At 35.5% G+C, this 27,964-nt stretch overlaps 1 protein-coding gene across 1 annotated transcript in view; it reads left to right on the forward strand.

Annotated features, from left to right (window-relative positions):
* METTL25 (methyltransferase like 25) overlaps positions 1–27,964 on the forward strand; it is a 155,481-nt gene that overhangs the window by 96,627 nt on the left and 30,890 nt on the right. The window contains 2 exon segments of the mRNA XM_020993463.2: positions 9,119–9,213; positions 22,156–22,185. Of these exon segments, the coding sequence (XP_020849122.2) occupies positions 9,119–9,213; positions 22,156–22,185 (125 nt within the window).

A 27,964-nucleotide genomic window follows, 5' to 3' on the forward strand; every position in this document is an offset into this window, starting at 1 on the left:
TAATGAACACAAGCACCATTGTTTTTCATTTCTACTTTTTTTATCATCTCCCTTTATATTTTAGATCTTTTGCTCCCCCAAATTAATTTTGTTTTCAATTTGTTTAGATGTGTTAACTGCCCCTTTGAGTGTCTGGCATAGCATTAAATCCATAAATTGATCTTGATAGCTTTGTCAGTTTTATTACATTGGCAGTGCCTAACCATGATCATTGAATAACCCCCTAGTTATTTAAGTTGATCATTTCTTTAAAGAGTGCTTTAATTGTATCTATACAAATGTTGAGTGTGTTTTGGTATATTAACCCCCAGATATTTAATGCATATTAATTATTCTGAATAGGCCTTTCTTTTCTAATATTGCCTCTTTGTTTATATTATTGCTATTTAGAAAAACTAGGCAGGAAGGAAGCATTATTTTGTATTCTGAATATTTGCTGAAGCTATTGATTCTGTCAGTTTCTTTGCTAATTTCATAGGATTTCTTTAGTAAGCCATCATGTTACCAGTATGTAGAAAAGCTTTTGTCCCCTGTTTATGTAACCTTGTGTCTTCTATTTCTTTTTCTTGTCTTATTACTATTGCTAAGATTTCTAGAACTATATCAAATAGTATGAGGAAAAGAGACATTCATGCTTTACTCTTGTGTTTGTTGGCAGTTTCTGGTGTTTATCTGTTCCTTGCATGCCTGTTATAAATCCAGTGTAATCATATTGAATAATTAAATGAATTTTTGTAATCTTTTTCTAGAATTGTATTTAAATTTTTAAATTGATATTCATTAATTTTATTCATCTCTAGTTTTACGTTTTTGCTATATCGTTTTCCTGTTTAAATATTAAGGTGATAATTATTTGATAAAGTTTGTTAATTTTGCAAGTTTGGTAGAGTGTTTTCTTTCTCAGTTTTTGAGAATAATGTCTATAATACAGGTAGTAATTATTCTTTAAAAATTTGATAGAATTCTTCTATGAATCTATTTGGATCAGCGTTTTTCTTTTGGCAGTACTTTTATAGCTAAATCAGTTTCCTTTAGTGTGGTTGAATTAAATAATATCTCTACTTAATATTCTGTAAATTTAAATATCTCATTTTTTGTCTGTAATCCTCTCTTTTGTATTCTCAGTTTTGTTGGTACATAATTGTGGAGTAGGTTTTGATAATTCTTTTCATTTCTTCCCTATTGAACTGTGTTAGTCTATTTGTTGTCCTAAGTTGTCTTTGTAATTCTCAATTTATTTTGAATTAGCCCTCCTTACATTATTCCTCCAGAACTGTGACACGCTTTCATATTCATATTAATTTTTTCTGAGGTTGTATAGGTATTTTTATTTATCTTTTTAAAGCCTAAATTGGTTGATTAGTCCCTCATGTACATTTACCAGCTTCTTAAGACTTCTTTTCCTCTTCATTAGAAGGAAACATTTCTTTTCATGCCTTTCTCTTGCGTCTCAAGAATGAATTTTTTGAGAATTTTTTTTTTCCTTTTGGATACTTTCCCCATAGAATTCTCATCCAGAGAACTCTTACCTGTACTTTCTCTGAACTTTTAAAAATCTGCTCTACCAAACCTAGGGTGCCTATCAAACTGTTTGGCTTTCCTCTTCCTCCGTGTCACGTAAGTAGTCACTTTCTCCCATCATTTCCATCCCAGCAACTTATTTTTCTTTTTTGGTAACAGTCAGATACAGTACTCTTAAATCTCTTGAAGTGTAACACTATCATTAAAACAAGACAAGAAATCATTAGCTGTTGTGCTTTGACTCTCTGGTTCAATCACACTTTGTCCATTAGTATATGAACATGGGTTTAAGTGAAGATTCCTTTCTTGGATTTTGCCTCTTGTGTATTTCTAGACAGCTACATATTATTTTTCCTATATGTCAGGAATTTTGTTTTGTTGTTGGGTTTTGGTGTTTGGTTTTTGGGTTTTCAGTTTTCAGGTTTTTTGTTTGTTTGTTTTGCCATTATTACAAGCCCTTGTTAGTTATACTATTTCCCTATCCTTATTATATAATAATATAGCACACCGAATTCCCATATTAGTTGTGTCTCAAAAAAAAAATTGTCTTATTCTGAATGTTGAGTCCATCAACTACTTCTCCATCAGAATATGGGTAGCATAAGTCATCATCGGTCCTCTGGGATTATAGCTGATCATTGTATGGATCAGAATTCTTAAGTTTTTCAGAGTTGTTTTTTCTTTACATTGTTATTACTATTATATCAGTTGTTCTCCTATTTTTGCTCACTTCACTATACAACAGCTCACACAGGTTTCTCCGAAGGCACCCCCTTGTTATTTCTTAAATGTCCCTATATATTTCAATATTTCCTTGGAATCTCTGATCTCATTGATGGTATATTCCCTCCGTTAGTTCAGATCGACACCCACTGTACTGTCTTCTACAGTTAAACTGGTCTGTGTTCTACAATATGACGTCTACAATGGGTCTTTTCAATGTGTTAGGACTTTCCTTTAGGTCTTTTTTATCTTATTGAGTCCCAGCATTTCTGAACTGTTCATCTTTCCTCCTTCATTCTTGATTCATGAACAGTGAGTCTTTTTTTTTAATTGTCTTATTTCCTGCATGATGACCCTTGCACTATTCCTTGAATGAAAGAGCTGTGAAGGAATGAAGGAACAAAGGAATAGAGGCATTTATTAAGTGTCCTGTATGTGACAGGCACTATGCTCCTCACAGCAGCCCTGAGAGCTAGGTGCTATCTGTCTCCCCAAAACCTTTGGGAATTGACTGAAACTGTCTTATGCATGTATGTTATCACAAACATAAATGAAAATGTATTTGCCTGTTTTTTATGGTCACCTTTAGCTTTGGGTCTCGATATTTTCTTTTTGTTTTTGCCATAAATTTTACACTTAGTTGGTAGAGTTTATGAACTGTATTTAAATATAGAAGCAATCTGTGTCTACAGATTTGCTAGAAAATACTGCAGCTAATAAATTCAAACCTACCAAACTAAATAATGTATATCTTATAAAAATCAGTTTCAGAGCACTCAGCCCTTAGATGTTTTAGTCATTTATCCAAATGAGGAAGTATAGAACAGGAACTTTCTTGGTATGTACTTCTAAGAGCAAAACTTTCTCTGTACTATTAAATGAATCTGAAATTCTACTTTATTTGAAGACATCTTTACCTTGACTCTTTTCACAATAGACAAATTACCTATCTGCCTATTACTATTTCACAGGCTTTCTTTCTTAGATATTTATGGCTAAAGATCAAATATGTTGTTGAATAAATCTCTAATGCAGGGATTATTAACCATTCTGGTTTCAGTGCAATGTGGTAAAACATATAGACCTCTTAGAATAATGCTTTTAAATGCTTTAATGAGAGCTCATCATGTATCAATGTCCTGTCATTAACATAAATAATGTGATTTATGTGTTTCTACTTAACATGTTGTATACACAATGATACAAGACTATGGATCTCTTGTTTTTTTTGTTATTCAGTCATGTTTGATTCTTCATGATTCTATTTGAATTTTTACTTGCAAAGATACTGGAGTGGTTTGCCATTTCCTTCTCCAGATCATTTTACAGATGAAAAAACTGAAGCAAACAGGGTTAAGTGACTTGCCCAGGATCACACAGCTAGTAAGTGTCTGAGGCCAGATTTGAACTCAGAAAAATGTCTTCCTGACTTCAGATATGGCACTCTTTCCACTGTGCCACTTTCACAGTCTTAGAAAATAAGAATAGTTCAACTTTTAGAAGATATTCAATAGTGCTACATTTATCTCTTCTAAGAGTTGGATTTGGATGTTAAGTTATTAGATAATTTGGAAGTTCTGTTAGAAATAATTGTTTTCCTTTTTGTTTTTGATCTGCCACACTATATATTACATCTTGAAAATTTATACAGTTATTTTTATCTATTCTTCACATGAGTAATTTGTAAGAGTCTAAAAATTTAGAAAATATACTTATAACTCAAAACAAAACCAACAGTGAGATTTTTAGTTTATAATTTTGGTTTGTAAATAATTTTTGCCAGTGTTACCATTAAAACTTTCAATGCATGACAAAAAAGTTTTGAGAAAGGGAGTGGTTTTTTTGTATTTTTTTAAGCTTTATCCTGTGTAGTATACAAATTCAGATGCTTCAGAGCAACATTGGTTTTGTATTTAGAGCCAGTGTTAGTGAGGGGAAAAATGTGTCCTGATCATAGAATTTATACTTGAGTTTATAATTTTAGTTTGTAAATAATTTTTTTTCTAGTATATTCTTCTAACTTGGAAAGTTGTGTAAAGGAATACTCATGGAGAGGAAACTATTATTCAGTTGCATTGGTCGATAAGAAAAAGGAGAAAGGCTTTTTTTTTTTATCCATTCTCCCCCGATAGCCTTATTAGAATACTTCTACAGACATTCATTAAACACCTCCTGTATTCCAGTCACTGGTGACACTCTCATGGCACTTTATCTCTCTAATCACCTCATGGCCAGCCTCCTAGTGATTAGCTAACTGCTGGCCTGGTCTTCAAAAAAAACCATCAAGCTTCATTCCTTGGGCCATATTCACAACCTTTTCAGTTTGGTTAGGAATTACCACAACTTATGCTACATGTGCATAGCCTAGAACTCAAGGATAAGAAAGGAAAAGAAAAAAAGGCTTCAGAGGAAGGGTTTTATTTATATCAACTAATTTGTTAATAGTATTTATTTTAAATATGTTAAAATAATATACGAATGTACATTTAGTAGTTTTTGAAATATAAATTAATGATCATTTACTTTAAATTTCAATTGCTGTTTTTATCAAGTAATTACTGAAGAATTAATCATCCTCCCCTCAATACCTTTCAGTACCCTAATCATTGAGTGTAATGAGGGGATGATTAGGCCAGTCTAACCTAGAACTGAGGCCACTGAATGAGTCAGTGAGTGGAGTGCTGGGCCTGGACTCAGGAAGACCTGAGTTCAAATTTGACTTTAGACACTTACTAGCTCTGTGACCTTGGGCAAGTCACTTAACTTCTTTTTGCCTAGGAGGCAGATAGGTGGCTTAATATATTGTTTTTGGTTAACAGTAAATAAAGCACTGGCCCTGGAGTAAGGAAAACCTGAGTTCTAATGCAGGCTTCCAGAAAAGGGTTGGTGAACAAAGAGATGGTGAGGAGTTAGGTGGATGTAAAACAGAACTAGTTTCAAGTAAGCATCATGGATGTCACACCACAAAAATACCACCGCTAAGAAAAATGTGAGCTCTTACTGTGTAGAATGTAGGTTTTTGTGTTATTGCTTGTTTGTTTTTTTGTCAGAATACCACACTAACATAGTGTTTTGTAATAGGATATTCCATTAAAGTTGTTTTTTTTTAATATTTTAAGGGTAATTTTACCTCTTGTCTAATGTTGATTTTAAGGCTCTGAAGAGTTATTTGGATTTTTTTCCCTGAGTATGCTGTTGAACAATGACATACTGACAAAAAAGTAGGCAAACAGAATCACCATAAATGTCAATAAAATAGTCGAATTTTCAGAAAAATGCTAGCTGTATTCGGTGCCATTGAATCGTCTTGCTAGGTTCCAAATGAGCCTGCTTGTATTGCAGATACTATACTATTGTGATTACCATATGATGAAGAAAAGTCAGAATTCTAAAGAAAATTAATAAACGAATCACTACTATCAGGATTCATTGCAACACACTGGAACTATGACATGTTTAAATTTTGAGAGAAATAGCTTTGGGCGAATGGAAGACAGTGTAGAATTTAAAGCCTATGTGGAATGTAGTAGAATTCCTTTTTTTTTTTTTAAGTTTCCAGAGCAGATGGAAGCATTACAAAAAAGAATTCTTTTGAACTTTATAATGCTCCTGGTAATTTTTATACAGTATTACCACTTGTTCTTTTAAGCCCCAGAGGGCACAGCTAGAAACAATGAATTGAAGTTGTTGGGGCCTATTTCAGCCCCTGCTGTCCCTTTTATTCCCTAACCCTCTTCTGTAAACCTGTAAATATAGAAATTTTCTTGTCCCATGGCTGTTTAGGGGCCTCACTGGCCAATCCCTGATGTAAGGGAAAACTTTGTAACAATTGTAGTTATATAAAAGTAAAATTGACTGTTTCAAGAAAGATCACAGAACCAACGATATAGAGCTGGAAGAAGCAGTAGGGCTCACCTTGTCCAATCCTACCTATTTAATAAATGAGGTCTCAGCATGTTAAATGATTTGCCCCAGGTCATAGAAAGCACTATATGGCAGATTGGAATTCTAACCCTGATCCTCTTGAGTCCAAATCCAGGATGATGTTACCCCTCTTCAGAAGCCTGCATGTAGAGATTGGGTGTATAGAATGATATTATCAATGATGTTGCCAAGGAAATCAGGAAGGATTGGACTAGGCAGGTACCTCTTGAGTACCCTTTCAATTTAGATACTGTGACTGTACTACTATGACTACTGTGGGTAATGAAAATGATAACTATAGTAACAATTCACATTTTTGTATCATTTTAATGTTTATGGAAGACTCCAGAACCACCCCATGAAGTCCATAGTATAATTGCTTTTAGTTAACCATTATGTAAATGACGTACCGTCAGATGCTTATTCAATTCAACACACATTTATTGAGTACCTGCTTTGTGCTGGGTGTAGATCATTGTAATATTAGCCATTAGGGAAGATATAGTGTTTAGATAAGATATGGTCCATGTCCTTACTGACCTTAAATTCTTTTCTTTTGGCTAAGTAATGGGGATAAGTGACTTTCCCAGGGTCACACAGCTAGTAAGTGTTATGTGTCTGAGGTCTTGAACTCAGGTCCTCCTGAATCCAGGACCGGTGCTCTATCCACTGCACCACCTCGCTAATCTTGACCTTAAATTCTTTTTTTAAATTTTATTAATTTATTTTGATTTATCAACAATCACTTCCATATGCTTTTGAGTTGAAAATTTTTCTTCCCCTTTCTCCCCCCCACCCTCTCCAAGACGGCACACAATCTTATATAGGCTTTACATTTACATACCCATTAAACATATTTTCACATTAGTGAAGTTGTAAGTAAAAATTAAAACCAATAGGAGGAACCATCAGAAAGATGAAACAAAACTCAACAGAAGGTAAAAATAAGTGATAGCAATTCGACTTCCATAGTTCTTTCTTTGGATGTGGACAGCATTTTCCATCCCAAGGCCTCTGGAGATGTCTTAGATCCTCATAATGCTGAGAAGGGTTCAGTTTAACAATCTTAGTCATTGCATAACGTGGCTGTTATTGTGTACAAAGTCCTCTTGGATCTGCTCACTTCACTCAGCATCAGACCATATAAGTCTTTCCAGGTTTTTCTGAAGGCTGACCTTAAATTCTTGAAGGGGAATATTACCCATACCCTTGTAACTATAATGATTTAGAAAACATGAGTGTATTAGAGATAAGAAATTAACTACTTCATGAAATCCAGGGAAAAATGGTCATTACTAACTTGAGGAATAGGAATATAAGGAGAGCTTCTTCTAAATTAGGCATTAAAAGGCACTTGCCTTTTAATAAGTGAACAAATGAGTGAATAAATAAATGAATGGGGAGAAATACCATGTATCTAGTGCTTACTAGTGCTAGACATTGAGAAAGTACTTTTAATGATCTAAAACTTCACCCTGAAACAAAGATCCATCATTTTAATACCAATTATTTTTCCCGTGATTCTAGATATCTAAAGATCATCAGATGCCACTAACATCCTTACAGATGTAATAAAATGTATCACCTATTATTATAGGAGTGTTTTGAGCATTAATGAAATTATTCATAGAAATCAAGTGTTCTTAACTTTTTTTCTGTGTATCATAGACTCCTTAGACAGTCTGGTGCAGCCTCTGGACCCCTTCTGAGAATTATGATTTTAAGTAATTGAAGGAAATGCTAAATTTCAGTGAGATCAAGCTTTCTTAACCTTTTTTGTTTCATGGAACTCTTTGGTTGTACAGCAAAATCTGTGGACTTCTTTTTCAGAATAATGTTTTTAAAGGCATAAAATAAACTAAAATCCATAGAAATACAAAGGTAATCAATTATATTGAAAAACCAACTTTACTGAGCCTAGGTTAATAAAGGCAAAACTTCTACAGGTAGCCCCAAGTCTTCTTAGAGTCAATCAGCAAGCATTTATTAGTTGCTCACTATGTAATTAAAAAGTCAACATAGAAGCTTTGGACTTTGAGAATCCAGTTTAAGGGCAGCTAGGTGGTGCAGTGGATAGAGCACCAGCCCTGGAGTCAGGAGGACCTGAGTTCAAATCTGGCCTCAGACACATAACACTTACTAGCTGTGACCCTGGGCAAGTCACTTAATCCCACTGCCTAGCCAAAAAAAAAAAAAAGAGAGAGAGAGAGAGAGAGAGAGTGAATCCAGTTTAATTTTAATAGGTTAGCCATAAAAGGGATCAACGATATTAAACAGTGACTGTTGATTTTGGTTGTTGCTTAATTATCATTAATACATCTGAACCAAGTTGAATCATAGTTTAGAGACTGCAACGTGAAGAAATAAACATCTTTGCAGCTGGTCTTTTCTGGAAAGCAAATGTAATGGCTAAAAATAAAATAGTTTGCGACATTGAATGAAAATTGTTCGATGATGGATTGCCAAAATATATTATTTGTAGTCATTTATATCAGAGAATTAGAACAGCAGTAAGTTTTTTTATATTAGATATCAATGCTACCTATTTAAGGCACATACTAAAATTCACACTAATGAGCCCTTTACCAGCATTATTTTTTTTTTTCGCAAATTACTGGTTGCTTACTGCTTTTAGTCTCACCATATATGAAGATTCTTTCTGTACTAAATTGCCCTTGCTAAATCTTGGAGAAATAGTTTTGGCAAATGGGTTACTCTCAGACCTGGGGCTTAAACACAAAACAGCTGTTGTTGAGCAAATACCGTTTTCATAACACTAATATGCTTTCGGTTAATGGACTGGAATGAACTGTTAAACATCACTGCTACCATGTTTAACTACTGTTTGTCTTTCTCAATAGATGATTTACTTTCTCAATAGATGATTTACATTAAGTGAAAGAGGAAGAATTTTAGTTAAGTAATCTATATTGTTGTTCTTCATCTGTAGATTACACTCTGGAAATGTGGGGGTTTCCTATGTGCCAGTATTTAAAGGAAGAGGGCTGGTGCTGTGGTCGAAATGCCAGAATGTCAGCATGCTTGGTATGGTTCTATTTTTCTTCCCTTTACTGAGAGCTTTATCCAGATGTTACAGAATTCATTGTCCTTGGTTTATTGCACTGAAGTCACGACTCATATCCCAGATTCTTCAGAATATTATCATTAAATGTTGTTGTGCATCATAATTTATGATAAAACATTGATTAACCTTCCAACTTTGCACGCTGAACACATGATGTTATGGTTATCCTTTGTAATTAAATTTATATTACATTATTTTTAATGTTCTGTAGAAGATAACAACTGTCAAGACTCAATCACCAGATTTATGAGATATTTTTTAACTGATCCACCTTAAGGTTGTGAATATGTGTGTGTGATGGGGGATGGGATCTCAATCCCTAAAAGGAAAAGACCATGTCTTTGGGATCTGGACCCCAAAATGGAAAAACCCTGGACTTTTCCACCTGGCCAACTCTCTAGTGTTCCCCTGAGGCTGTAATTGTGACTAAGCCCAGTATCCCCATTCTGTTCTGTTACCTCCTGATTGCCCCTGGCCACTTCCTACCCTTAATCCTATCTAGACACCATTTTGCTGGTGGCCCAGTGGTCTAGGTCCCTGGTGTTCTGTTTCCCCTAGCTTACTGGCCACTCCCATCCAGGTCTTCCTTAGACCCCTCTTCTAGTCACCCTAGACTACTTGGGCACTCCTAGATCCCTCCCACAGTCTTTCTGTATGTAAGATCCATCTTGTCTCCGTTGCTCAGATTATTAAAATCTAGCCAAATGCTCAATCTAGCCATGGCTCATCTAGCCATGGGCTCAGATTCTTAAGATCTGGCCTGCTTGCATTAGCGATACAAATGCTTAGATTCCTTAAGAGTCTGACCAGTGTGACGGATGTTCTAATAAACCTTGTCTTTGGCTGAAAGAAGGTTTGGGTCTAATTCTTTTAGAATTAAGGTACACCTGTGTGATTTTGGGGTCCCAGCATCCCTAAACCCCTAAACCTCAACATGTGTGTGTATATGTGAGAATGTATGTGTATGTGGGTGGGGGAAGGGAAGGATGAGGAAGATGGGGAGGGGGAGAGAGAGAACCGTTGTCAAAATACTTAAAAGGTCAAATATTTACCTGTGAAATTAGAGTATAAAGTACCTAATTCAACCAAGATTAGTAGCTAAGTACCTAGAAATTAGCCAACAAACATGTATTGTTTCCTGTTTATACTTCAGTGGATATTATAATGAATGTACAAAATAAATATTTCTTCAGAAAGGGGATGAAATGATGAGGATAACTGCTGTTCTGACCATGATTCTGAGTAATAGGGAAAAACTGGTTGCTCAAATGGAAATGATAGAAATGGAAAAGCAGAAATTGTCCACCTAATCCTAGAATTCATGATAAATAGGAAGATAATTATACATAGTCTAACATGAATGCTAAATTTTGATAAAGTAGATTTGAAAGCATATGTTAAAAGGCTATTTAGGATCCCATAGTCCAAAGTCCAGTCGCATTTAACTATTGATTACTTTGAATCACTAGGAATAGAAGAACTATACCCCAAGATACTAATAGAACTGTCAGATGTGATAACTGAGCTGATCTTTTTTTTTAAAGTGAATTGGAAATGCACAAATATCCCAATTTTTCAAAAAAGGATAGAGTCTTCAAGCTATAGACTAAGTGACTTATATTCCTAACAAAATTCTAGAACATACTATCAAAGTGATGGTTTGTAAATATTAATTTTATCTCTATTAATTATTAATCTATATTAATTAATCTCTGTTATGTTAATTATTAATCTATATCAATCTCTGTATAGAGAGAATACTCTAGCTGTAGGCCACCCAGGTTTTGTTCTTAAAAATTTATTGCTGCCTTTTGTTTTTACTTCACCATCATTTTCCTTTAATATCTCTTTTTCTTTTCCATTGAACCTTCCCTTATAATAAAGGAAAACCTTTAAGCAAAACAACCTGATACAGTGGCCAAGTCTGAGAGCATCTCTCATCTTCTCTACTGAGAGAAGAGAAATGTGTTTTATCATCAGATGTCCTGGTCTACTATTGGTCATTACAGTTAATTTGAATTTAACTTCAGCTGCCTTTTAGTGTTGTTTTCTTTTTTTTTTTTTTTTTCTTTTTTTTTGGAGGGGGTGAGGCAGTTGGGGTTCAGTGACTTGCCCAAAGTCACACAGCTAGTGATTATGTGTCTGAGATCAGATTTGAACTTAGGTCCTCCAAGGCTGGTGCTTTATCCACTGTGCCACCTAGCTGCTCCTTTAGTGTTGTTTTCATCTCATTATTATAGTCACTGCTTGCATAACACTTTTTATTACATCACTGCTACTGCATGTCATACTTGGGGGCACTCAGTAATATAAGCAACCCAAATTGGTTCATGCCCTGACTTCCATTTGCTTATCAGTGTGTCACCAAATTCTATCTGAGGTGTGTAGTGTTCAAGTTGCCCAATAGGTGGTGCTGTCCTTGAGCCAACAACCCAGTGCATGTGTGGGATAGCTAATACTCCCTTTTGTCCCAATTTCTTTTTTCTTACACTATGACCCACCTAGCTAGGGGTCCAAAACGTACATTTCTCCCTTTATTCCCTCATAAATATATGCATACGAAAGCCTTCCTAAGGACTGAAATATCTCCATTGGCCACCAGAGGGTACTCAGTCTGTATATACTTAAGCTACTTCACCACCAAGCCTCCATTTCAGCAGTGCCTCTAAGTAATGCCAATGCACACTGATTGAGTTCAGAAATATATGGGGAATAAAATTAAACTACTTGAAATTTCAGAATTACAAAATCCTTAGTTCTAGAACAGGAATCTATAAATTTTGTTTTGATAACTATGTATCCTAAGTCTAGCCCAACTTACAAGAAGCCAACAATGTGTGACATGGGTAGGTTACATTTTATAAATGGTCCTGACTCTCTCATCAGACTAGACAGAAAACTTGAATTCTACACTGACTTCTTCATCCAGAGTCAAACAAACACCTTTTTCAAGCGTGCAGTTTCCCATTTTTTGCCTAGTCTGATGTGAAAGTCATGTCAGATTTGGAGTCAGAGGACCGGGGTTTAAATACCAATTCTGTCCTTTACTAGTGGTGTGACCTTGGGTAAGTCACTTAAATTCTCTGGACCCAGTTTTCTCATCTACAAAATGAGATAATAGAACTTGATGGGCTCTAAAGGGTTTTCCAACTCTCTATATATGATATTGTATTTATGATCACTGACTTTTTATGATCATTGAATTTTTGTTGTTAAGTCGTTTCAGTTGTATCTGACTCTTCATGACTCCATTTGGGGTTTTCTTGGCAAAGATACTGGAGCAGTTTGCCATTCCTTCTCCAGGTCATTTTACAGATGAGGAAATTGAGACAAATAGGGTTTAGTGACTTGCCCAGGGTCACACATTTACTAAGTATCTGAGGCCATATTTGAACTTAGGAAGATGAGTCTTCCTGACTCCAGTCCTGTCCCCGCCCTCTATCAGCTGTTCCACTTAGCTGCTCCACAAGGCCATTGAATAGGGTTATTTATTTAGTTCTTCCAAGAACCTTGAATAATTTTCGTATATGGATGGGAGACACCTTGTTGAAAAAGAACCTGTAAGCCAGTATTTTGCTCTAACAAATTAATTTTTTTCATAATGAACAATAAACACAGTGAGATATTATATTCTCTACATCTTTCCTTTTCTTGTGAAATGATTAAGATATTGTTCCTCTTTACCATAAAGTCCTCCTCCCTTAGTTTTGACACATGATTCTGACTAGATCACCAGCACAGCCAATATGGGGGCAAAGACACTGCACCCAGCTGGATTAGTGCAATGCAGTGTTACTTCAGTAAGTGTCCTTCCTGGATATCCATCCTTTCCATGCCATGGCTAAATAAATTTCTTTTCATTAACTAGTAGCTGGTGTGTAAGTGTGTCATTTATCACAAATCATGAACCACTAGACCAGCCTAAGTCCAGCCCAACCTACAAGAAGTCAATAGTGTGTGACATGGCCACCTAAAAAGTTAATGTATGCTTAAGTTGCATTGAAAAGCAGAATTCACAATGAAATAATGATGTTCTATTGGACTTGTCCAGTCAGATCTTGAAGATTGTGCTCCTTTTTTGGGGGGATACATTTTACAAAAGACATTGAACAGCTGGAGTGTTTTCAAGGCAGCTACATTAAGGATTGATGGCATTGAAGGCATTGAAGACCATACCATATTAGGATTAGTTGAAAGAATGTTTAGCCTTGGAGATAGATGACAGTCGCCCTCAAGTATTTGAAAGGCTGTCATGTAGAAAAGGGACTTGATTCTTTCTGCATGGTCCCAGGAATTAGTACTGACATACTGAAGTTAAAGGGAGATAGGATTTTGCTTATATAAGGAAATGCTTCCTAATGATTAGAGCTTTCCGCAAGTTTAACAGACTTTCTTAGGAAGTATTGGATTTATCATCAGTGGAGTTCTCCTTGAGTACTTAGAGTGATTAGGAATCCGCACTATTTGAGCCAGCCCATTCAATTTTTGGAGGTTTTTCCTGACACCAGACATTTCATGCTTCTACACATTGCTCTCAGTTCTGCCCTCTGGGGCCAGATGGAACAAGTCTGATCCTTTTTCTCTGTGATAGCCCTTCCTATACTTGAAGGTAGCTATTGTGTCCACCCCGACCCTGTTCCCTGAATCTACTTTTCTCCAGCTGAACTATCCCTAGACCTTTCAACCTGTCTAAATATGACAATGATTAAAAGCCCTTTACCTCCTGTGTTTCCTTCCTCTGAACACTTCCATCTTATTAGTGTCTATCCAAAATTTATTCTCAAAACTGAACACAATATGCTAAATGCGTCTGACTGGAGCAGGGTACATGGGAACTCTCACATCCTTGTTGCTGGAATCAGTGCCCTCTTAATGCAATCCAAGGTCATGCTGAGTTGTTTTTGTTTTGTCTTATTTTAGCTTCCATGTCACACCAGTGACTCATGGAACTTGCAGTATAATGCTACCTCCAGATCTTTTTCAAACAACCTGCTATCTAACCATCCTATCCACCTTCCCGTGTCCCATTCTCTTCTTATAAACTTGTTTTCTTGAACCCAAGTATAAGACTCTTTGTCCGCTCTGAATGATATCTTTTCAGATTCATCTCAGTGCTCTACCCAATCAGTATCTTTTTAGAATTTGACTCTTTTATCCACAGTGTTAGCTGTCCCTCACAGCTTTGTATTATCTGCAAATCAGTGAGCATACTGTCTATAGTACATTTATCCAACTCTCTGGTAACAAAATGAACAACCCAAGGCCAAGCCCAGGGCACTCCTGGAAACCTCTCGCTAATTTGACATCAACCATTAATGACTGACTATTCTTTTAATCTGGTCATCCCACCAATTCTGAATCCATTCAGTTGTATTATCATCTAGCCTTCCGTGTCTCTCCATCTTTTCCAAAAGAATAGTATGAACTACTTTATCACATCCTTTGGAAAAAATCAGGCATAACACATCTATAGATTTCCCCAGGTCTACCATTTTAGCAACCCTATCCAATAGGAAAATAAAGTTAGTCTGACATGACTTGTTCTTTGTAATCTTTACTATTTTCTTCAGATAGAGACATCTCCTTCCCAAATGTTCATACAGATTATTTGTGCCAGACCTGTAGTAGAACCTTCCAAGCTTGTATTTGGTTTGATCAGACACACTATGTATTGGCCCTGACATTGTGATGTTACTTTGGTCCTCCTTGATTATGAAGGACAACAATGAACGAACAAATGAACAATCTTTTCCAGATGTTAACTAACCATCTCTTTAATGATCTGCTAGAGAATTCTCCTGGGCATTCAGTTTAAATCCAGTAGCATATAGCTTTCAGAATTCCTTCCAGTTTTGAAAACTGGGATATTTTCCCTTCCCCTGTGGTATCTCTCCTTTTTTTCAATACCCAAGGATATTGTTCCTCTGGTCCAGATGACTTAATTTGCTCAAGTGCAACTACAATGGGTGTTCTCTTAGTATATGTCTTGACTTACTTTCATTAAAAGGAAGTTATGGAGTTAGCTTTTTATTTATTTATTTATTTATTTTTAGGTAATTGGGGTTAAGTGACTTGCCCAGGGTCATACAGCTAGTGTCAGGTGTTTGGTCTGAGGGCGGATTTGAACTCAGGTCCTCCTGACTTCAGGGCCTGTGCTCTATCCACCGCACCACCTAGCTGCCCCAGAGTTAGCTTTGTAGAACTAAATTGTGCAGGTGAATTTGCAAAGTACTTGTGGAATTCAAGGCACATCCCCACTAATGTAAGTTGCTTATGCCTTTGTTATTTCATTCAAATGAACCTTGACATTTTTTAATTATCCCAGAAACACCTGAGAAAATAGAACAAACTTTACTGTTTTTGTTTGTTGCCTTTTTTTCCAAATCAGATTTTTTTTATGGTTAATGAATTTTTAAAATTAAAAAAAAGTCCTATCTGTGTACATTGTCAAATTGATTGTTCGCATTGAGTCCTAGGTAGAAATTGAATGTTAATAAAATTACTTCAGTCAAGCCAAAATAACTTGAAACTTGATGAGACTATAAACAAAATCCTCCTTAATTATAAATTATAAAAGGAACATCTGATATTTTTCTCATTATAGGCACAAAACGCTTCTAATGAATACAGTGTATACGCTTTTTTTTTACTTCACTGGCTATAATTGCATATTGGAATTCCTTTTATAATTTCTAAAAATAAATATGTCAGCATTGCAGCCTAAAAGCACTCCACATATAATACCCTGGCATTCTTGAAATAAAGCAGTTCCTGATAAGAGCCTGTCTGTAACCCTTTTATCTAGCTGGTAAGCCAAAGCTAAGAAAACCTAGCTGAAACATCAGCTATCAATATACTCATCCTGATCATCAAAAAATGAAAACAAACCAGAAAAACCCAATTCTAGGTCCTCTTTGATTTCATTTAATCAGTGTTCGGTTCTCTCTCTAGAAGTACTCTTTTTACATTGCCTTTCCTGTCTGCCCTTTTGGTGTCTTGAGCGTTCCTGCCTTCCTTGACAGCCTTTTTGGCTTCCTGTGAATTTGGGAACAGCTCTGTGACACTCTATGCACTCTATATCATTCTCTTTACTCCTGATCACCCTCTGGAGGAATTTTTGGCTTTGTTAACACATAAAGAGAGAAGTTCTGGCCTCCTACAATTATGCTACTGAGTGTATTAGTTCACTTTCTAATCTCCTTAATGTTTTTCAGTCATCTGACTTGATCAATCAGATCCCCTTAGTTGTGATCATTGAATAAATGACCTAAACTACATGCTGACACAAGTATTTTTCTTCTGAAGAGAGATGCAGTGGCATGCCAAAAGTACAAAAGCCTATTTTGATTCACCATCAGCGCTTATACTTTTGAGGATCGTGACTGTTTTATTACCAGAATCAATCTGCCTAACTGTAATATTGTCTTCTCTACATGACAAGCATGATAGGCTTTGTTACAGTAGGAGAAAACCCATAGCATTTCATTGGATCAACCATTCTAGAAACCCTGACAGAAAAGGAAGTAAGATTAGTTTGGCATGACCTATTAACGAATCTCTGTCAGCTTCTTTGTGATCGCCAATTTACTTTTCTCCGTATTCACTAGTCATCTCTTTTATTTTAGAATTTTTCAAGTTGAAGTCATATTCACTGCCCTGTAATTTGCAGGCTCTAATTCTCCGAGTTTTTGAAAATCGGAGCATTTGTCCTACACCAATCCTGAAGGACCACTGCTATTCTCCATACTCCGTCAGAGCAGCTTAGCAGTTAGATCTGCCAGTTCTTTCCATACCTTCAGACAGAGTTATCTGAATCAGCCTGTAACATCTACTCATAAAGGGCAGCAAAGTCCTCTTTTCTTGGATTTTTGACTTCCCATCAACCAGTTTTATGATGTTCTTCCCAGTCTGAAGATTTATTTTGCTTGGCAAAGAAAACAGAAGCAAAATCAAAGTTGATGAGTTCTACTTTCTGTCTCTTCCTTTATCATTATCAGTGAATTGCAGTCATCCTACCCATTCTTTGATCTGCCTGTTATCCCCAAATAGAGTTTTTAAGAGACTTTTTTGTCATTTTTAGCATTCCTTGCCAACCCGAGCTCCTTCTGAACTTTTATGTTGATGTTACTCATCTCTTTCCAGCAAGGGTTTGCCTCTCGACCCTGTAACTTTATTTCAGAAGGGTCTAATCACAACATCACTCCCTGGCAAATCACATCCAGTGTAGCCTGGCTCCATTCAGTTCCCTTTTATCCACGTACCTTCTGACTACTCGTACAAAGCTTCATCTGATCCAGCAACTCAAAGGTTTCCACCATGACAATTTGCCTTACTCAAGATGAGCCTAACCTAACAATAAACATTTTTAAGTGCCTACTGTATGCATAGCATTATGCCTAGTATCAAATACCCAATATGGTTATCCAATCTAAATACATTCCCTAGAGATTGTCTGTGAAATAATCTGACATAATGAACTTTGTTTTTGCATTGAGTCAAAAAATTGGAGGAGCATTCCTTTCTTAAAAAAAAAATACCTAAGTCGTAGGATCATAGACTTAGATGGAAGAAACCTTAGAGCCCAATAAGTCCAACCCTCATCCCCCATTTTAAAGATGAAGCCAGACACTTAAAACTGTCTCACCATGATGTAGGTTGGGAATAGATAGAAAGGGATGGAAGAATCATCAAGCAGGTTAAAGCTAATTGGTATATGTATTCCCACATTCCTACCCTTCACTGTTGCTCTGGCTTGGCTTTGTACCCCAGTACTTCTTGATAGAAGAAGGAGGAGCAGGAGGAGAAGGAAGAAAAAGACAAAGATGAAGAAGAGAGCAACTTCAAGATTAGCCTTTAGTGTCTGTTTAAAAAAAAAAAAGACAACACCTGTTTCCACCAAACCCATTTTTCTTCTATGGTAGTAAAAGCATTATCAGCTTGGCTAACTCATTTAAATCTTTACATCTTTCTGGAAATGAAATAAATGCTCCTGTTGCACCACAAGAATTAGTGTGTTCTGGAACTAACTTCCACTAGAGGATAATGTTGTCCCTGAAAAGACTTGTGCCCTTTGCCTTTACCATTGTAGGAACACAGGAATTATTTTTACTAGAGAGTAATAAATTGTTTTGGGTTTTTTTTATAAATGAAGTCAGACTGCTCTAGCTGCTAAAATGAGCAAAACATTCAGACCACCTAGTCTACAACCAGACCATGGTTAATGTCAGTTCAAGGTAACATATCAAATTCCATTAATGAAAATTTAAGGTATCAAATCCATTGCCCTTTTTTATTAGTTACATCATAATGAAATGTATTCTGTCACGTTCACTTAGAGAAGAAATTGTTGTTGACTGACTTTCTCGCCAACTCAAATTACTGTCAGGATTGGTCAGACCCTTCTAAAAACACTGAATTTTCATTTGCACTCCACAACCAAATCCTAATATAAAGAACTTGGAGAGAGTTCATAGAAGAGTCATAAAGATGATTCAAGAAGCTAGAAGTAAAATCTTTGAGAAGTGTCTCAAACAATTGAGGTTATTCAATTAAGGGGCAGTAGTCCTTGAGTACATGGAACAGCTATTAAACTGAAGATGGTGACCAGCTGTTCTCCATTTTCTGTTGAGATGGGAGAAAAGAAAATAGGTTAACTGTAGCATGAGGGATTTAATTTAGATATAAAGGTTTTCCTGAGTAATTAAACATTGAGACTAAATTACTGAGATTAAAGAATCTTTTTTCTAAAGAAAGTTTTTTGAAAGAATTAAAAAATAAGTAAATAAAATAAGAATTGAGAGTAGAATTTTATTTTTTTTAAATCTTCATTTGTCTTATATTGATTATGTTCCTGAATGCAAAGAGGTAGAATGGTTGACTTTTCTAACTTTCATCTAGTCCTAAAAAGAAATCTGTGGTTCCTTGTTTTTTATTTCTATGTGAGCTATACCTTTTCTTAACTAATAACCAGACTAGTGCAATAGAAAGTATTTGCAACTTCCTACTTCATACAGTAAAGCTTAATGCCTGTGAAATACCTCTTTAATTGTCTAGTCCTTATAACATCTGTAATGTTGATTTTCTAGAGACAGTGTGGCATTGTGGATTTGAATGGAAGAGACTTAGGTTTGAGCCACACTCAAGTATACACTGCCAAGGTAACTTTAGGAAAGCCACTTAAAGATACCACAATTCCCCAAGGCAACTCTTTAGGACTTTTGTGTTTCAGAATAGTTGCTGATCTACATTTGAAGAAGAAGTTTCTCACTGGGAGCCCTATTCCATATGAACTTAGATTAGATTTCCCCCCCCCAAAAAAAATGCTTTTCAGCTTCATTTCAAGAGACTGATTGTAATAAGGTCTCAGCTCATATTAAAAATAACAATTAACTTAAAGTATAATGTCAATAAATAAAATTTGGGGGTAGCTAAGTGGCACAGTGGATAGAGAACAGGCCCTGGAGTCAGGAGGATCTGAATTCAAAGCCAGCCCCAGACACTTGACACCAGCTGTATGATCCTGGGCAAGTCACTTAACCATGATTGCCCCACCCCCCCAAAAAAAAAAGACCCAATTATTAAATTTTCAGCATTTACACCTTGGAAATCAGCCCCAAGTCAGGGCTTGATTTCTTGTTGTGTTGATGTATAAACCTAAGAAAATGATAGAGAAAAAGTTAATGATACACATTAAAAGTATTGTGCATACATTTCTTTTTTTCAGGAAGCAGTTGTTAAACATTTACCAGCACACCACTGTCTGTAGCCATATTCATTTTTTTTGAATGATTATCTGAAATTTCACCTGCATATATCATTTATCTATAATTGCTTTCAAGGAACCCCCCTACCATTGAAACGTGAGCTCCATGAAGGCTGGGGCACCTTTGCCTTTCTTTGAACCCCCAGAATTTAACACAGCAATCAACCCCTTGTAGGTGCTTTATAACTGCTGATGCACTGCCTTTTTGTTTTGTTTTGTTTTGTTTTGTTTTTTGTTTTGTTGGATCCTCAGACTTGACTTTTAGCACATTTTCAACTTTGGCATAACTTCTTTGTAGAGCAGGCCTAGACTAAGGAAGAGATCACAACACACAGTATGGTACTGTACACACAGCAAGTACTCAGCTTGTTATGCATATTTAATATCTTTTTGCTGATTGACTAGTTGCCATCCACATGTCATATAAAAAAGCTTTGGGGCCTATTTTAACAGGATTTTCTGTTTATTTGGTTTTTTTGATGCCGGGTCTCCTATCTCACCTTGTCTGGTAGTGCAGCAGACACTCACAGGCCCAACACTATTGCTGATTATCACAGAAGATTTGACCTGCTGTTTCCCACCTGGACCAGTTCACCCCTCCTTAGACAGCCTGGAGACTCCATTGCTCCTTGGGGCTCACCATATTGGGGTCAGACTTAGTATAGACACTCCATTGACTTTAGCCCAGCAGCAGCTCAGAACTCTCAAACTGAAGCTGTGTTCCAGTCTTAGCCTCCACATACTGGAGACTATACGGCGTATGCCACCATGCCCAGCCCAACAGGCTGCTTTGTAAAGCATCTGTTACCTAGCTTCTCCTCTAACATAGTATTTTGATTACTGGAATTAGCAGTTTTCATATATGTATACCAAGCAGTAATAACATACGTTTTTTTTAATAAGAGAACTATTGAGTTCTTAAAACCTTAAAACAGCCCTTTCTTTCCATCGTGCTCATATTTTGCAGGTATTTTCTTTATCCAAAAAAAAACACATTGTTATCATCATTTAATGAAGATCATCATTGTTACTGTTATTACTGTAGGTAACATGTAGATAAGTATTACATGCAAAAGAGAGATTGTAGAAAAGAAAAAAAGTAAGTTAATATGTTATAGCTGCCTAGGAAGGGTTACCTTCTGTGTTCTGCACATTTCAATTTTAATTCATCCAGTTGTAATCTTGAAAATATCTGGAGGAGGCTGTGTCTACAGTGTGTAAATTACTGGCAGTTTATTTGGTTTTGAAATCAAATTTAAATTGACCAATCATTTCCTATTGAATATAAAGAGCCTTAAAAATATTCACTTATTAAGTGTTCGGTGTTTAGTAGAAATGACAGAAAATATTATGCAAGCATGTTTTATTACATGGGGAAAACTTTCTGAATGTAATAGGCAGCAATATTTCAAATGATAGAAAGTAATTCTTATTTCCTGTTCTAATTATTTATCATCTTGGGTCATTAAAAAAAATCTCATCTTAAATGGAGCTCTTCAGCTTAATCTGTGGATTTTAGTTTACTATCACATAAAACTAAATGCTTATCCAAAGATTTGGAAAATGCAAACATTGAAAAATATTGAAAAACACTGGAAAAATGTATCTTCTTTCACAACATGACTAATATGGAAATATGTTTTATGTGATTGCACATATATAACCTGTATCAAATTGGTTACCATATTAGATGGGGGGAGGGGAGGTAGAGAGGGAGAAAAATCTGGAACTCAAATTTTAAAAAAAAATGAATGGTTAAAATCATCTTTACATGTAATTGGAAAAAATAAAACACTGTTTTGAAAAGCATCCATAATATCTACTGAAACATTTAATAGTTTCAGTTATACTAGAAGGAACTCAAGAGTATTTCCTTTCTTTTTATTTTCAAACTTCTTCAAAAGTTCAGGCATATAAAAATGTGCCCATCTCTGCATACCTTATTAATAAGCACCAAGTAATTCAAGTGTGTTGATTAATATGCCTCAATGGTACTAACACTTTTGAGTGTATAAGCATATAATGTATCACCTAATTAATCTTTTTGAATGTCATTTTCACAAGCCTTTATATGGTATGTTTATAATATCTTGTAAGAGAAGTTTAAATATAACCACAGTCTCATTTCTTCTTTTTAAAGGCTTTGGAACGGGTTGCAGTCGGCCAAGGGGTAAGTGATATTGTTTATTATAACCCAGTGGATGACCAAGATATTTTTTCTTTTGGAGTGTTCATCATCTCTGACCTGTTGATGAACCTACTGGTTTCTAAGAGTATAATCAGGAAATTCAGAAGTCTTAGGCTGGTCAGTCTTTTATGTCTGCACCATGGTTCCATTTTTTTTTTTAAATAACACCTGGATAAGGATTTTCTTTAAGCATGCTTTAAAAGCAAATTGGCGGAGATTTCTGGTACCAAGATGGCAGCGTGAGGAAGGAACCCTCTGAGGTCCTCCCAAATTCCCCTCCAAATAACTAGAAAAATGTCTCAGATTTGATCTAAGGAACAGGGAAGCAATTTACCAGGCCTACGGGAAAGGTCTATCTCTGTGGGGTGGGAGGAGAGCCAGGTCCAAGAACAGCAGCAAGGAGCCTGCAGTAAGGCCCCATGCCTGGGGCAATCCACAGTGAGGCCCTGCCCCCCTGTGGTCCAGCAGCCCACAAGGTAGGTGAGCAGTCTGTGTGCAGCACAGCCAGGCTCCACCGTCCCTAGCACTGGCCACCATGTAGGCTTTGACCCCATTGCTAACCAGTAGTGAAGCCCCACCCTTAAGAGAGGATGGAAGTATCAAAATGACTACATGGGAAGCCTCAAAAATAAAATGCAATTTGGTCTCAGGCCCCAAAAGAATTCCTGGAAAAACTTAAAAAGAATTTTAAAAAGCAAATTAGAGGAGTAGAAGAAAAATTGTGAGGAAAAAAAATGCAAGTGAATCATGAAAAAAGAGTCAATAATGTGGGAAAAGAGATTAAAAAAAACTTAACATGGAAAATAACTAATTAAAAAATAGAATTGGCCAAATAGAAAAGGAAGGACAAGAGCTCACTGAAAAAAATAATTCCTTAAAAATTAGAATTAAAGAAGTGGGAACTAATAACTCTATGAGACATCAAGATACAATAAAATAAAATTTTTAAAGTGTAAAAAAAGTAGGAGAAAATGTGAAATTTCTCACTGGAAAAACAGCTGACCTAGAAAATAGATCCAGGTGAGATGATATGTGAATTATTGTACTGCTTGACAGCCATAATTTAAAAAAAAAAGTCATGGAGAAGGGGAACAACTAGGCAACATCTTTCAAGAAATTATCAAATTATCAAAATTATCAAAGAAATTATCAAATTATTGGAACCAAAGAGCAAAATAGAAATTGAAAGAATCCACTCATCACTGCCTGAAAGAGATCCCAAAATTAAGACTTCCAGGAATATTATAGCCAAATTCCTGACCTCACAGATCAAGGAAAAAGTATTGCAGGCAGCCAAAAAGAAATAATTCAGGTATTGTGGAGCTACAGTCAGGATTACACAGGATTTGGCAGCTTCTCACATTAAAGAACTGGAGGACTTGGAATATGATATTCCAGAAGGCAAAGGAGTTAGGATTAAAACCAAGAATCACCTACTGAGCAAAACTGAATATAATCTTTCCGGGAAAAAATGGACATTTAACAAAATAGAAAGCTTTCAAACATTTCTAATTAAAAGAACAGAACTGAATAAAAAATTTGGCCTCCATATATATAAGACTCAAGGGAAACATAAAAAAGTAAAAAAAGTAACAAGAAAGAGAAAATATAAGAAATTCAATAAAGTTAAACTATTTATATTCCTATACGGCAAGATAATATTTGTAACACTTAACGACTTTTACTATAAGAGCAATTAGAAGGAGTATATGTAGACAGAGGGTAAGGATATAAGGTGATTTTGATGGGATGATACCCCCCCAAAAAAAAACAAAATAAAGGGGTGAGAAAGAAATTTGCAGTGGAAGAAGGAGGTAGGGGGAGAATGAATGGGGTAAATTATCTCACATAGAAGAGGCATGAAAGAGCTATTATAAATATATTGAAAACTGAGTCAAATTTATAAAAATACAAGTCATTTCCTAATTGGTAAATGATCAAAGAATATGAACAGGCAGTATTCAGACAGATAAATCAAAGCTATCTATAGTCATATGAAAAAATGTGCTAAATCACTATTGATTGGAGAAATTCAAATTAGAACAACTCTGAGGTAACACCCCACACATATCAGATTGCCTAATATGACACACAAGGAAAATGTTGGATGTTGGAGGGGATGTGTGAAACCTGGGACACTAATGCACTATTGGTGAAGTTGTGAGCTGATCCAACCATATTGGAGAGCAATTTGGAACTATGCCCAAAGAGCTAACTACTAAACCATGCAGCAGTACCACTTCTAGGTCTGTACCCCAAAGACATCCGAAAAAAGAAAAAAAAAGAAAGAAAACCATCTATTTGTACAAAAATATTATAGCAGTTCTTTTTATGATAGCTAAGAATTAGAAATCAAAGGGATACACATGAATTAGGGAATAGCTAAACAACCTGTGGTATGTAATTGTAATGGATTATTATTGTGCTGTAAGAAATGACAAGCAGGATGATTTCAGGAAAACCTAGAAAGACCTACGTGAACTGATGAATAGTGAAGTGAACAGTACCAGAAGAATGTTGTGCAGAGTAACAGCAATATTGTTCAGTGAAGAACTGTGAATGACTTTGCTATTCTCAGTAATGCGATTATCCAAAACAATCCCAAAGGATTAATGATAAAGCATACTATCTGTCTCCAGAGAAATAACTGATATTATTAAATACAGACTGAAGTATGCTATTTTTTGCTTTTTTTTGAGTCTTTCTGTATAAAATTACTAGTGTGGAAATGTTTTACCTAATTGCACATGTATAACCTATATCTGATTGCTTACTATCTCAAGGAGGGTGGAGGAGAGAGAATGAGGGATGGATAAAATTTGGAACTCAGAACTTTAAGTAAAAATGTTTTTAAAAAATGGAAAGAAAAATAAAGGTATTGGATATGTATAAAAGAAGTAAATTGATGTCCTTTTTTATTTTAGAATAACCAATCTTAATTATTATATTTTACGTTGGTATTACACCTTTTGCTTCTCTTTTTTATATTGGAAACTTAGACTAAAAATCTCCCTTCACTTGTATTGCCAGATCTATGTAATCACAATTTAAGAAGAAACAAAATATACACAAAAGCAATCTGTGTATATCTCACTATAGTTTGGAGGGGAAAGGTCTTGACAGATGTTAATGATAATTCTTTATGGATTACCAATTTGTGTATGCATACAGATTAAGTAAAAACACGGTTTATTGGCTGAATAGTAGAATTGTATGCATAACTGTCTGATCCTTAATTTTGTGCTGCATGGAATTTACCTCTATGAACTCTTCTGATAATTTTTTGTTATACTCACATTTTAGCACTTCCATTAATGCTTCTTATTGGAGGCTGCTATACTCATACTCAAAGCATAATTCAGAGCAACTAACTGGGGAAAAAACCTAGTGTAAATTTTATGATCTTATAGTTATAATAAGTACCATGGGACGACCATGGTTGTTGAAAGAGTCAGGACCCCAAAAGATCTCAACAAGTTAGCTGTTATTAGGAAAGCAGACTAGCTCTTTTGGTAATTAAATTTAATGGGAACAAATGTAAAGCCCTGAAATTGGGCTCCCAAAGTCAACTGCATAGGGAGTTTAGGACAAAAGAAGCATGGCATATGGAAAAGATGCAGAGATTTTAATGTTAGTTGTTAATAATATAGCCAGATCAGACCACATTTGGAGTATTGTGTTCAGTTGTCTAGGTGATTTTAGGGAGGACAAGTCAACGATAGGGCAAGCAAAATGACAGGCCTGGAAACCATGGTCTGTGAGGACTGGTTAAAATGAATTGAGGATGTGTATTCTGGACAAGACTTGAGGTTGGGGTCATTTTAGCTTCTTTGGATATTTATTCCTCAAGATTTATTCTAGTAAGGATTATTATGAAGAAAAAGGGTTATACTTGTTCCACTCTCCCCTCTTAGCTCCTCCCCATCCCACTCACCCCCACCCTCCAAGAACAAAACTAAGAGTGGTGGGCGGAAGCCATAGAATGGGCAGATTTCACTTAAATATAATCAAAAGCTTTCTAGCAATTAGAACTGTCCTAGAAGTGGAACTGGCTACCTCTGGAGATGGGTATCATCCTTACAAATAACAGCCTGCAGGCAGAGGCTGGGGGTATGGTAGGCAAGATTCTTATATGTGTATAGGTTGAACTAAATTGCCTGTCAGATCTCTCCCAGTTCTACAATTTGTGATTGTGTTCTCTTTGCAGAATTTATAATAATTTTGCTTTTACTTTAGCAGTAGACATGTAAAGATTTTTTAATATATATATGTGTATGTGTGTGTGTGTGTGTGTGTGTATCTGTGTATCTCTAAATGAGAATAGCAAGTGACTAAAGTAGTGAGGTAAAAGAACCTATAATTTAGTAATCCATATTTAAGATGAAAAAATCCAACTGGATATTTTGTGTAAAATAGCAGAGTCCAAATTGCATATGCAGGGTTTGGCCCAGTACTGGAGAGTGTAAATTTGTGATTAACTTCATGCCACCTCTTGTGAAAAAAAAATTGGATAAAAATGAAATAGAAGTTGGTTACTGAGTGTCCATGATCAGCCTGATTTTTGTTCATTCTACATATCAGACTCCCGAGCATATTCATGTTGCATTTTTCATTACTGTGTAATTTTACTACCATTGCCTAACCACAAATAAAATTACAGACTTAAAACTTCTGAATTTTTCTTTTTGGACAAGCCTAGTTTAATGTAAACAAGATTATTGTATCTAACCATTTAGATATAGGGAAATATGATACCAAGTCATTGACATATAATTTACTACAATTCCTCAACCCAGAAGGAATTTTGAAGGGGGAAAAAAAAGATCTTTCCCTGTGCCTTCTTTATAACATTACTTATTCAGTTTACATTCTATTTTCATATATAAATATATCTCATTTAAAGGTATGAAATTTTGTATGCACCACTTTCCCATGACAACACATCATTTTTATGTCATGCTATGTAATTTACAAAATACTTTCTTCTCATGACCCATCTAAGGTAGTGCAAGTGTCATTATTCCATTTTCCAGAAGAAGAAATTAAACCTCAGAGAGGTTCAGTGGCTCAACTATTGCCACATTTCTAGCTAATTATCAAAGCTACGACCCTTCCCAACCCAATGCCACTGATTGTTCCTTACACCATGTTACTTGCCCATGTTCCTCTGCAAAAGGAAATGATATGAAACAAAATACATACGAGTGTGTGTGTGTGTGTGTGTGTGTGTGTGTGCGCGTATGTGTGTATACACACACACACACATACAACGTTAGGACACTTATAAAACATTGTTGGTTTATTTGTTTCCTCATGATTTTTCTTTTTTAGTTTTGTCTCACTCCTTGCTTTATCTTTTATACTTTCTTTTATTTTCTCTCACAGTTACAGTTCCTTTGAGTCCTAACTACAGAAGACCTTTTCAACTTTGAAATGGAAAAATTATTAAAAGAAATTGTTTTTAATTTGTGGATCATCATATTTGGAGCAGCCAGTAATATACTAGCTTTTCTGGTCTTCTTTTGGTGTTATAATTAATTTTTTTTTCTGAACTTGCAAACACCAACTAAAATGAGTACTTTCATATATACTGCAGAACAAAAAAAAATATGTATTCCACATGAAACTGCAAATCTCTATTATGAACAGCTTGCTTTTCTTTTAAAATACATAATCAATACAACATGGAACTTTTAGAGTTGTGCATGTCGGATTCTTTTGGTACATTAAAAAAAAATTTTTTTAATTGAAAAAAAAAAGA

This window comes from Phascolarctos cinereus, unplaced genomic scaffold (assembly GCF_003287225.1).
Source record: "Phascolarctos cinereus isolate Bilbo 61053 unplaced genomic scaffold, phaCin_HiC Scaffold_1;HRSCAF=81, whole genome shotgun sequence".
NCBI lineage: Eukaryota > Metazoa > Chordata > Mammalia > Diprotodontia > Phascolarctidae > Phascolarctos > Phascolarctos cinereus.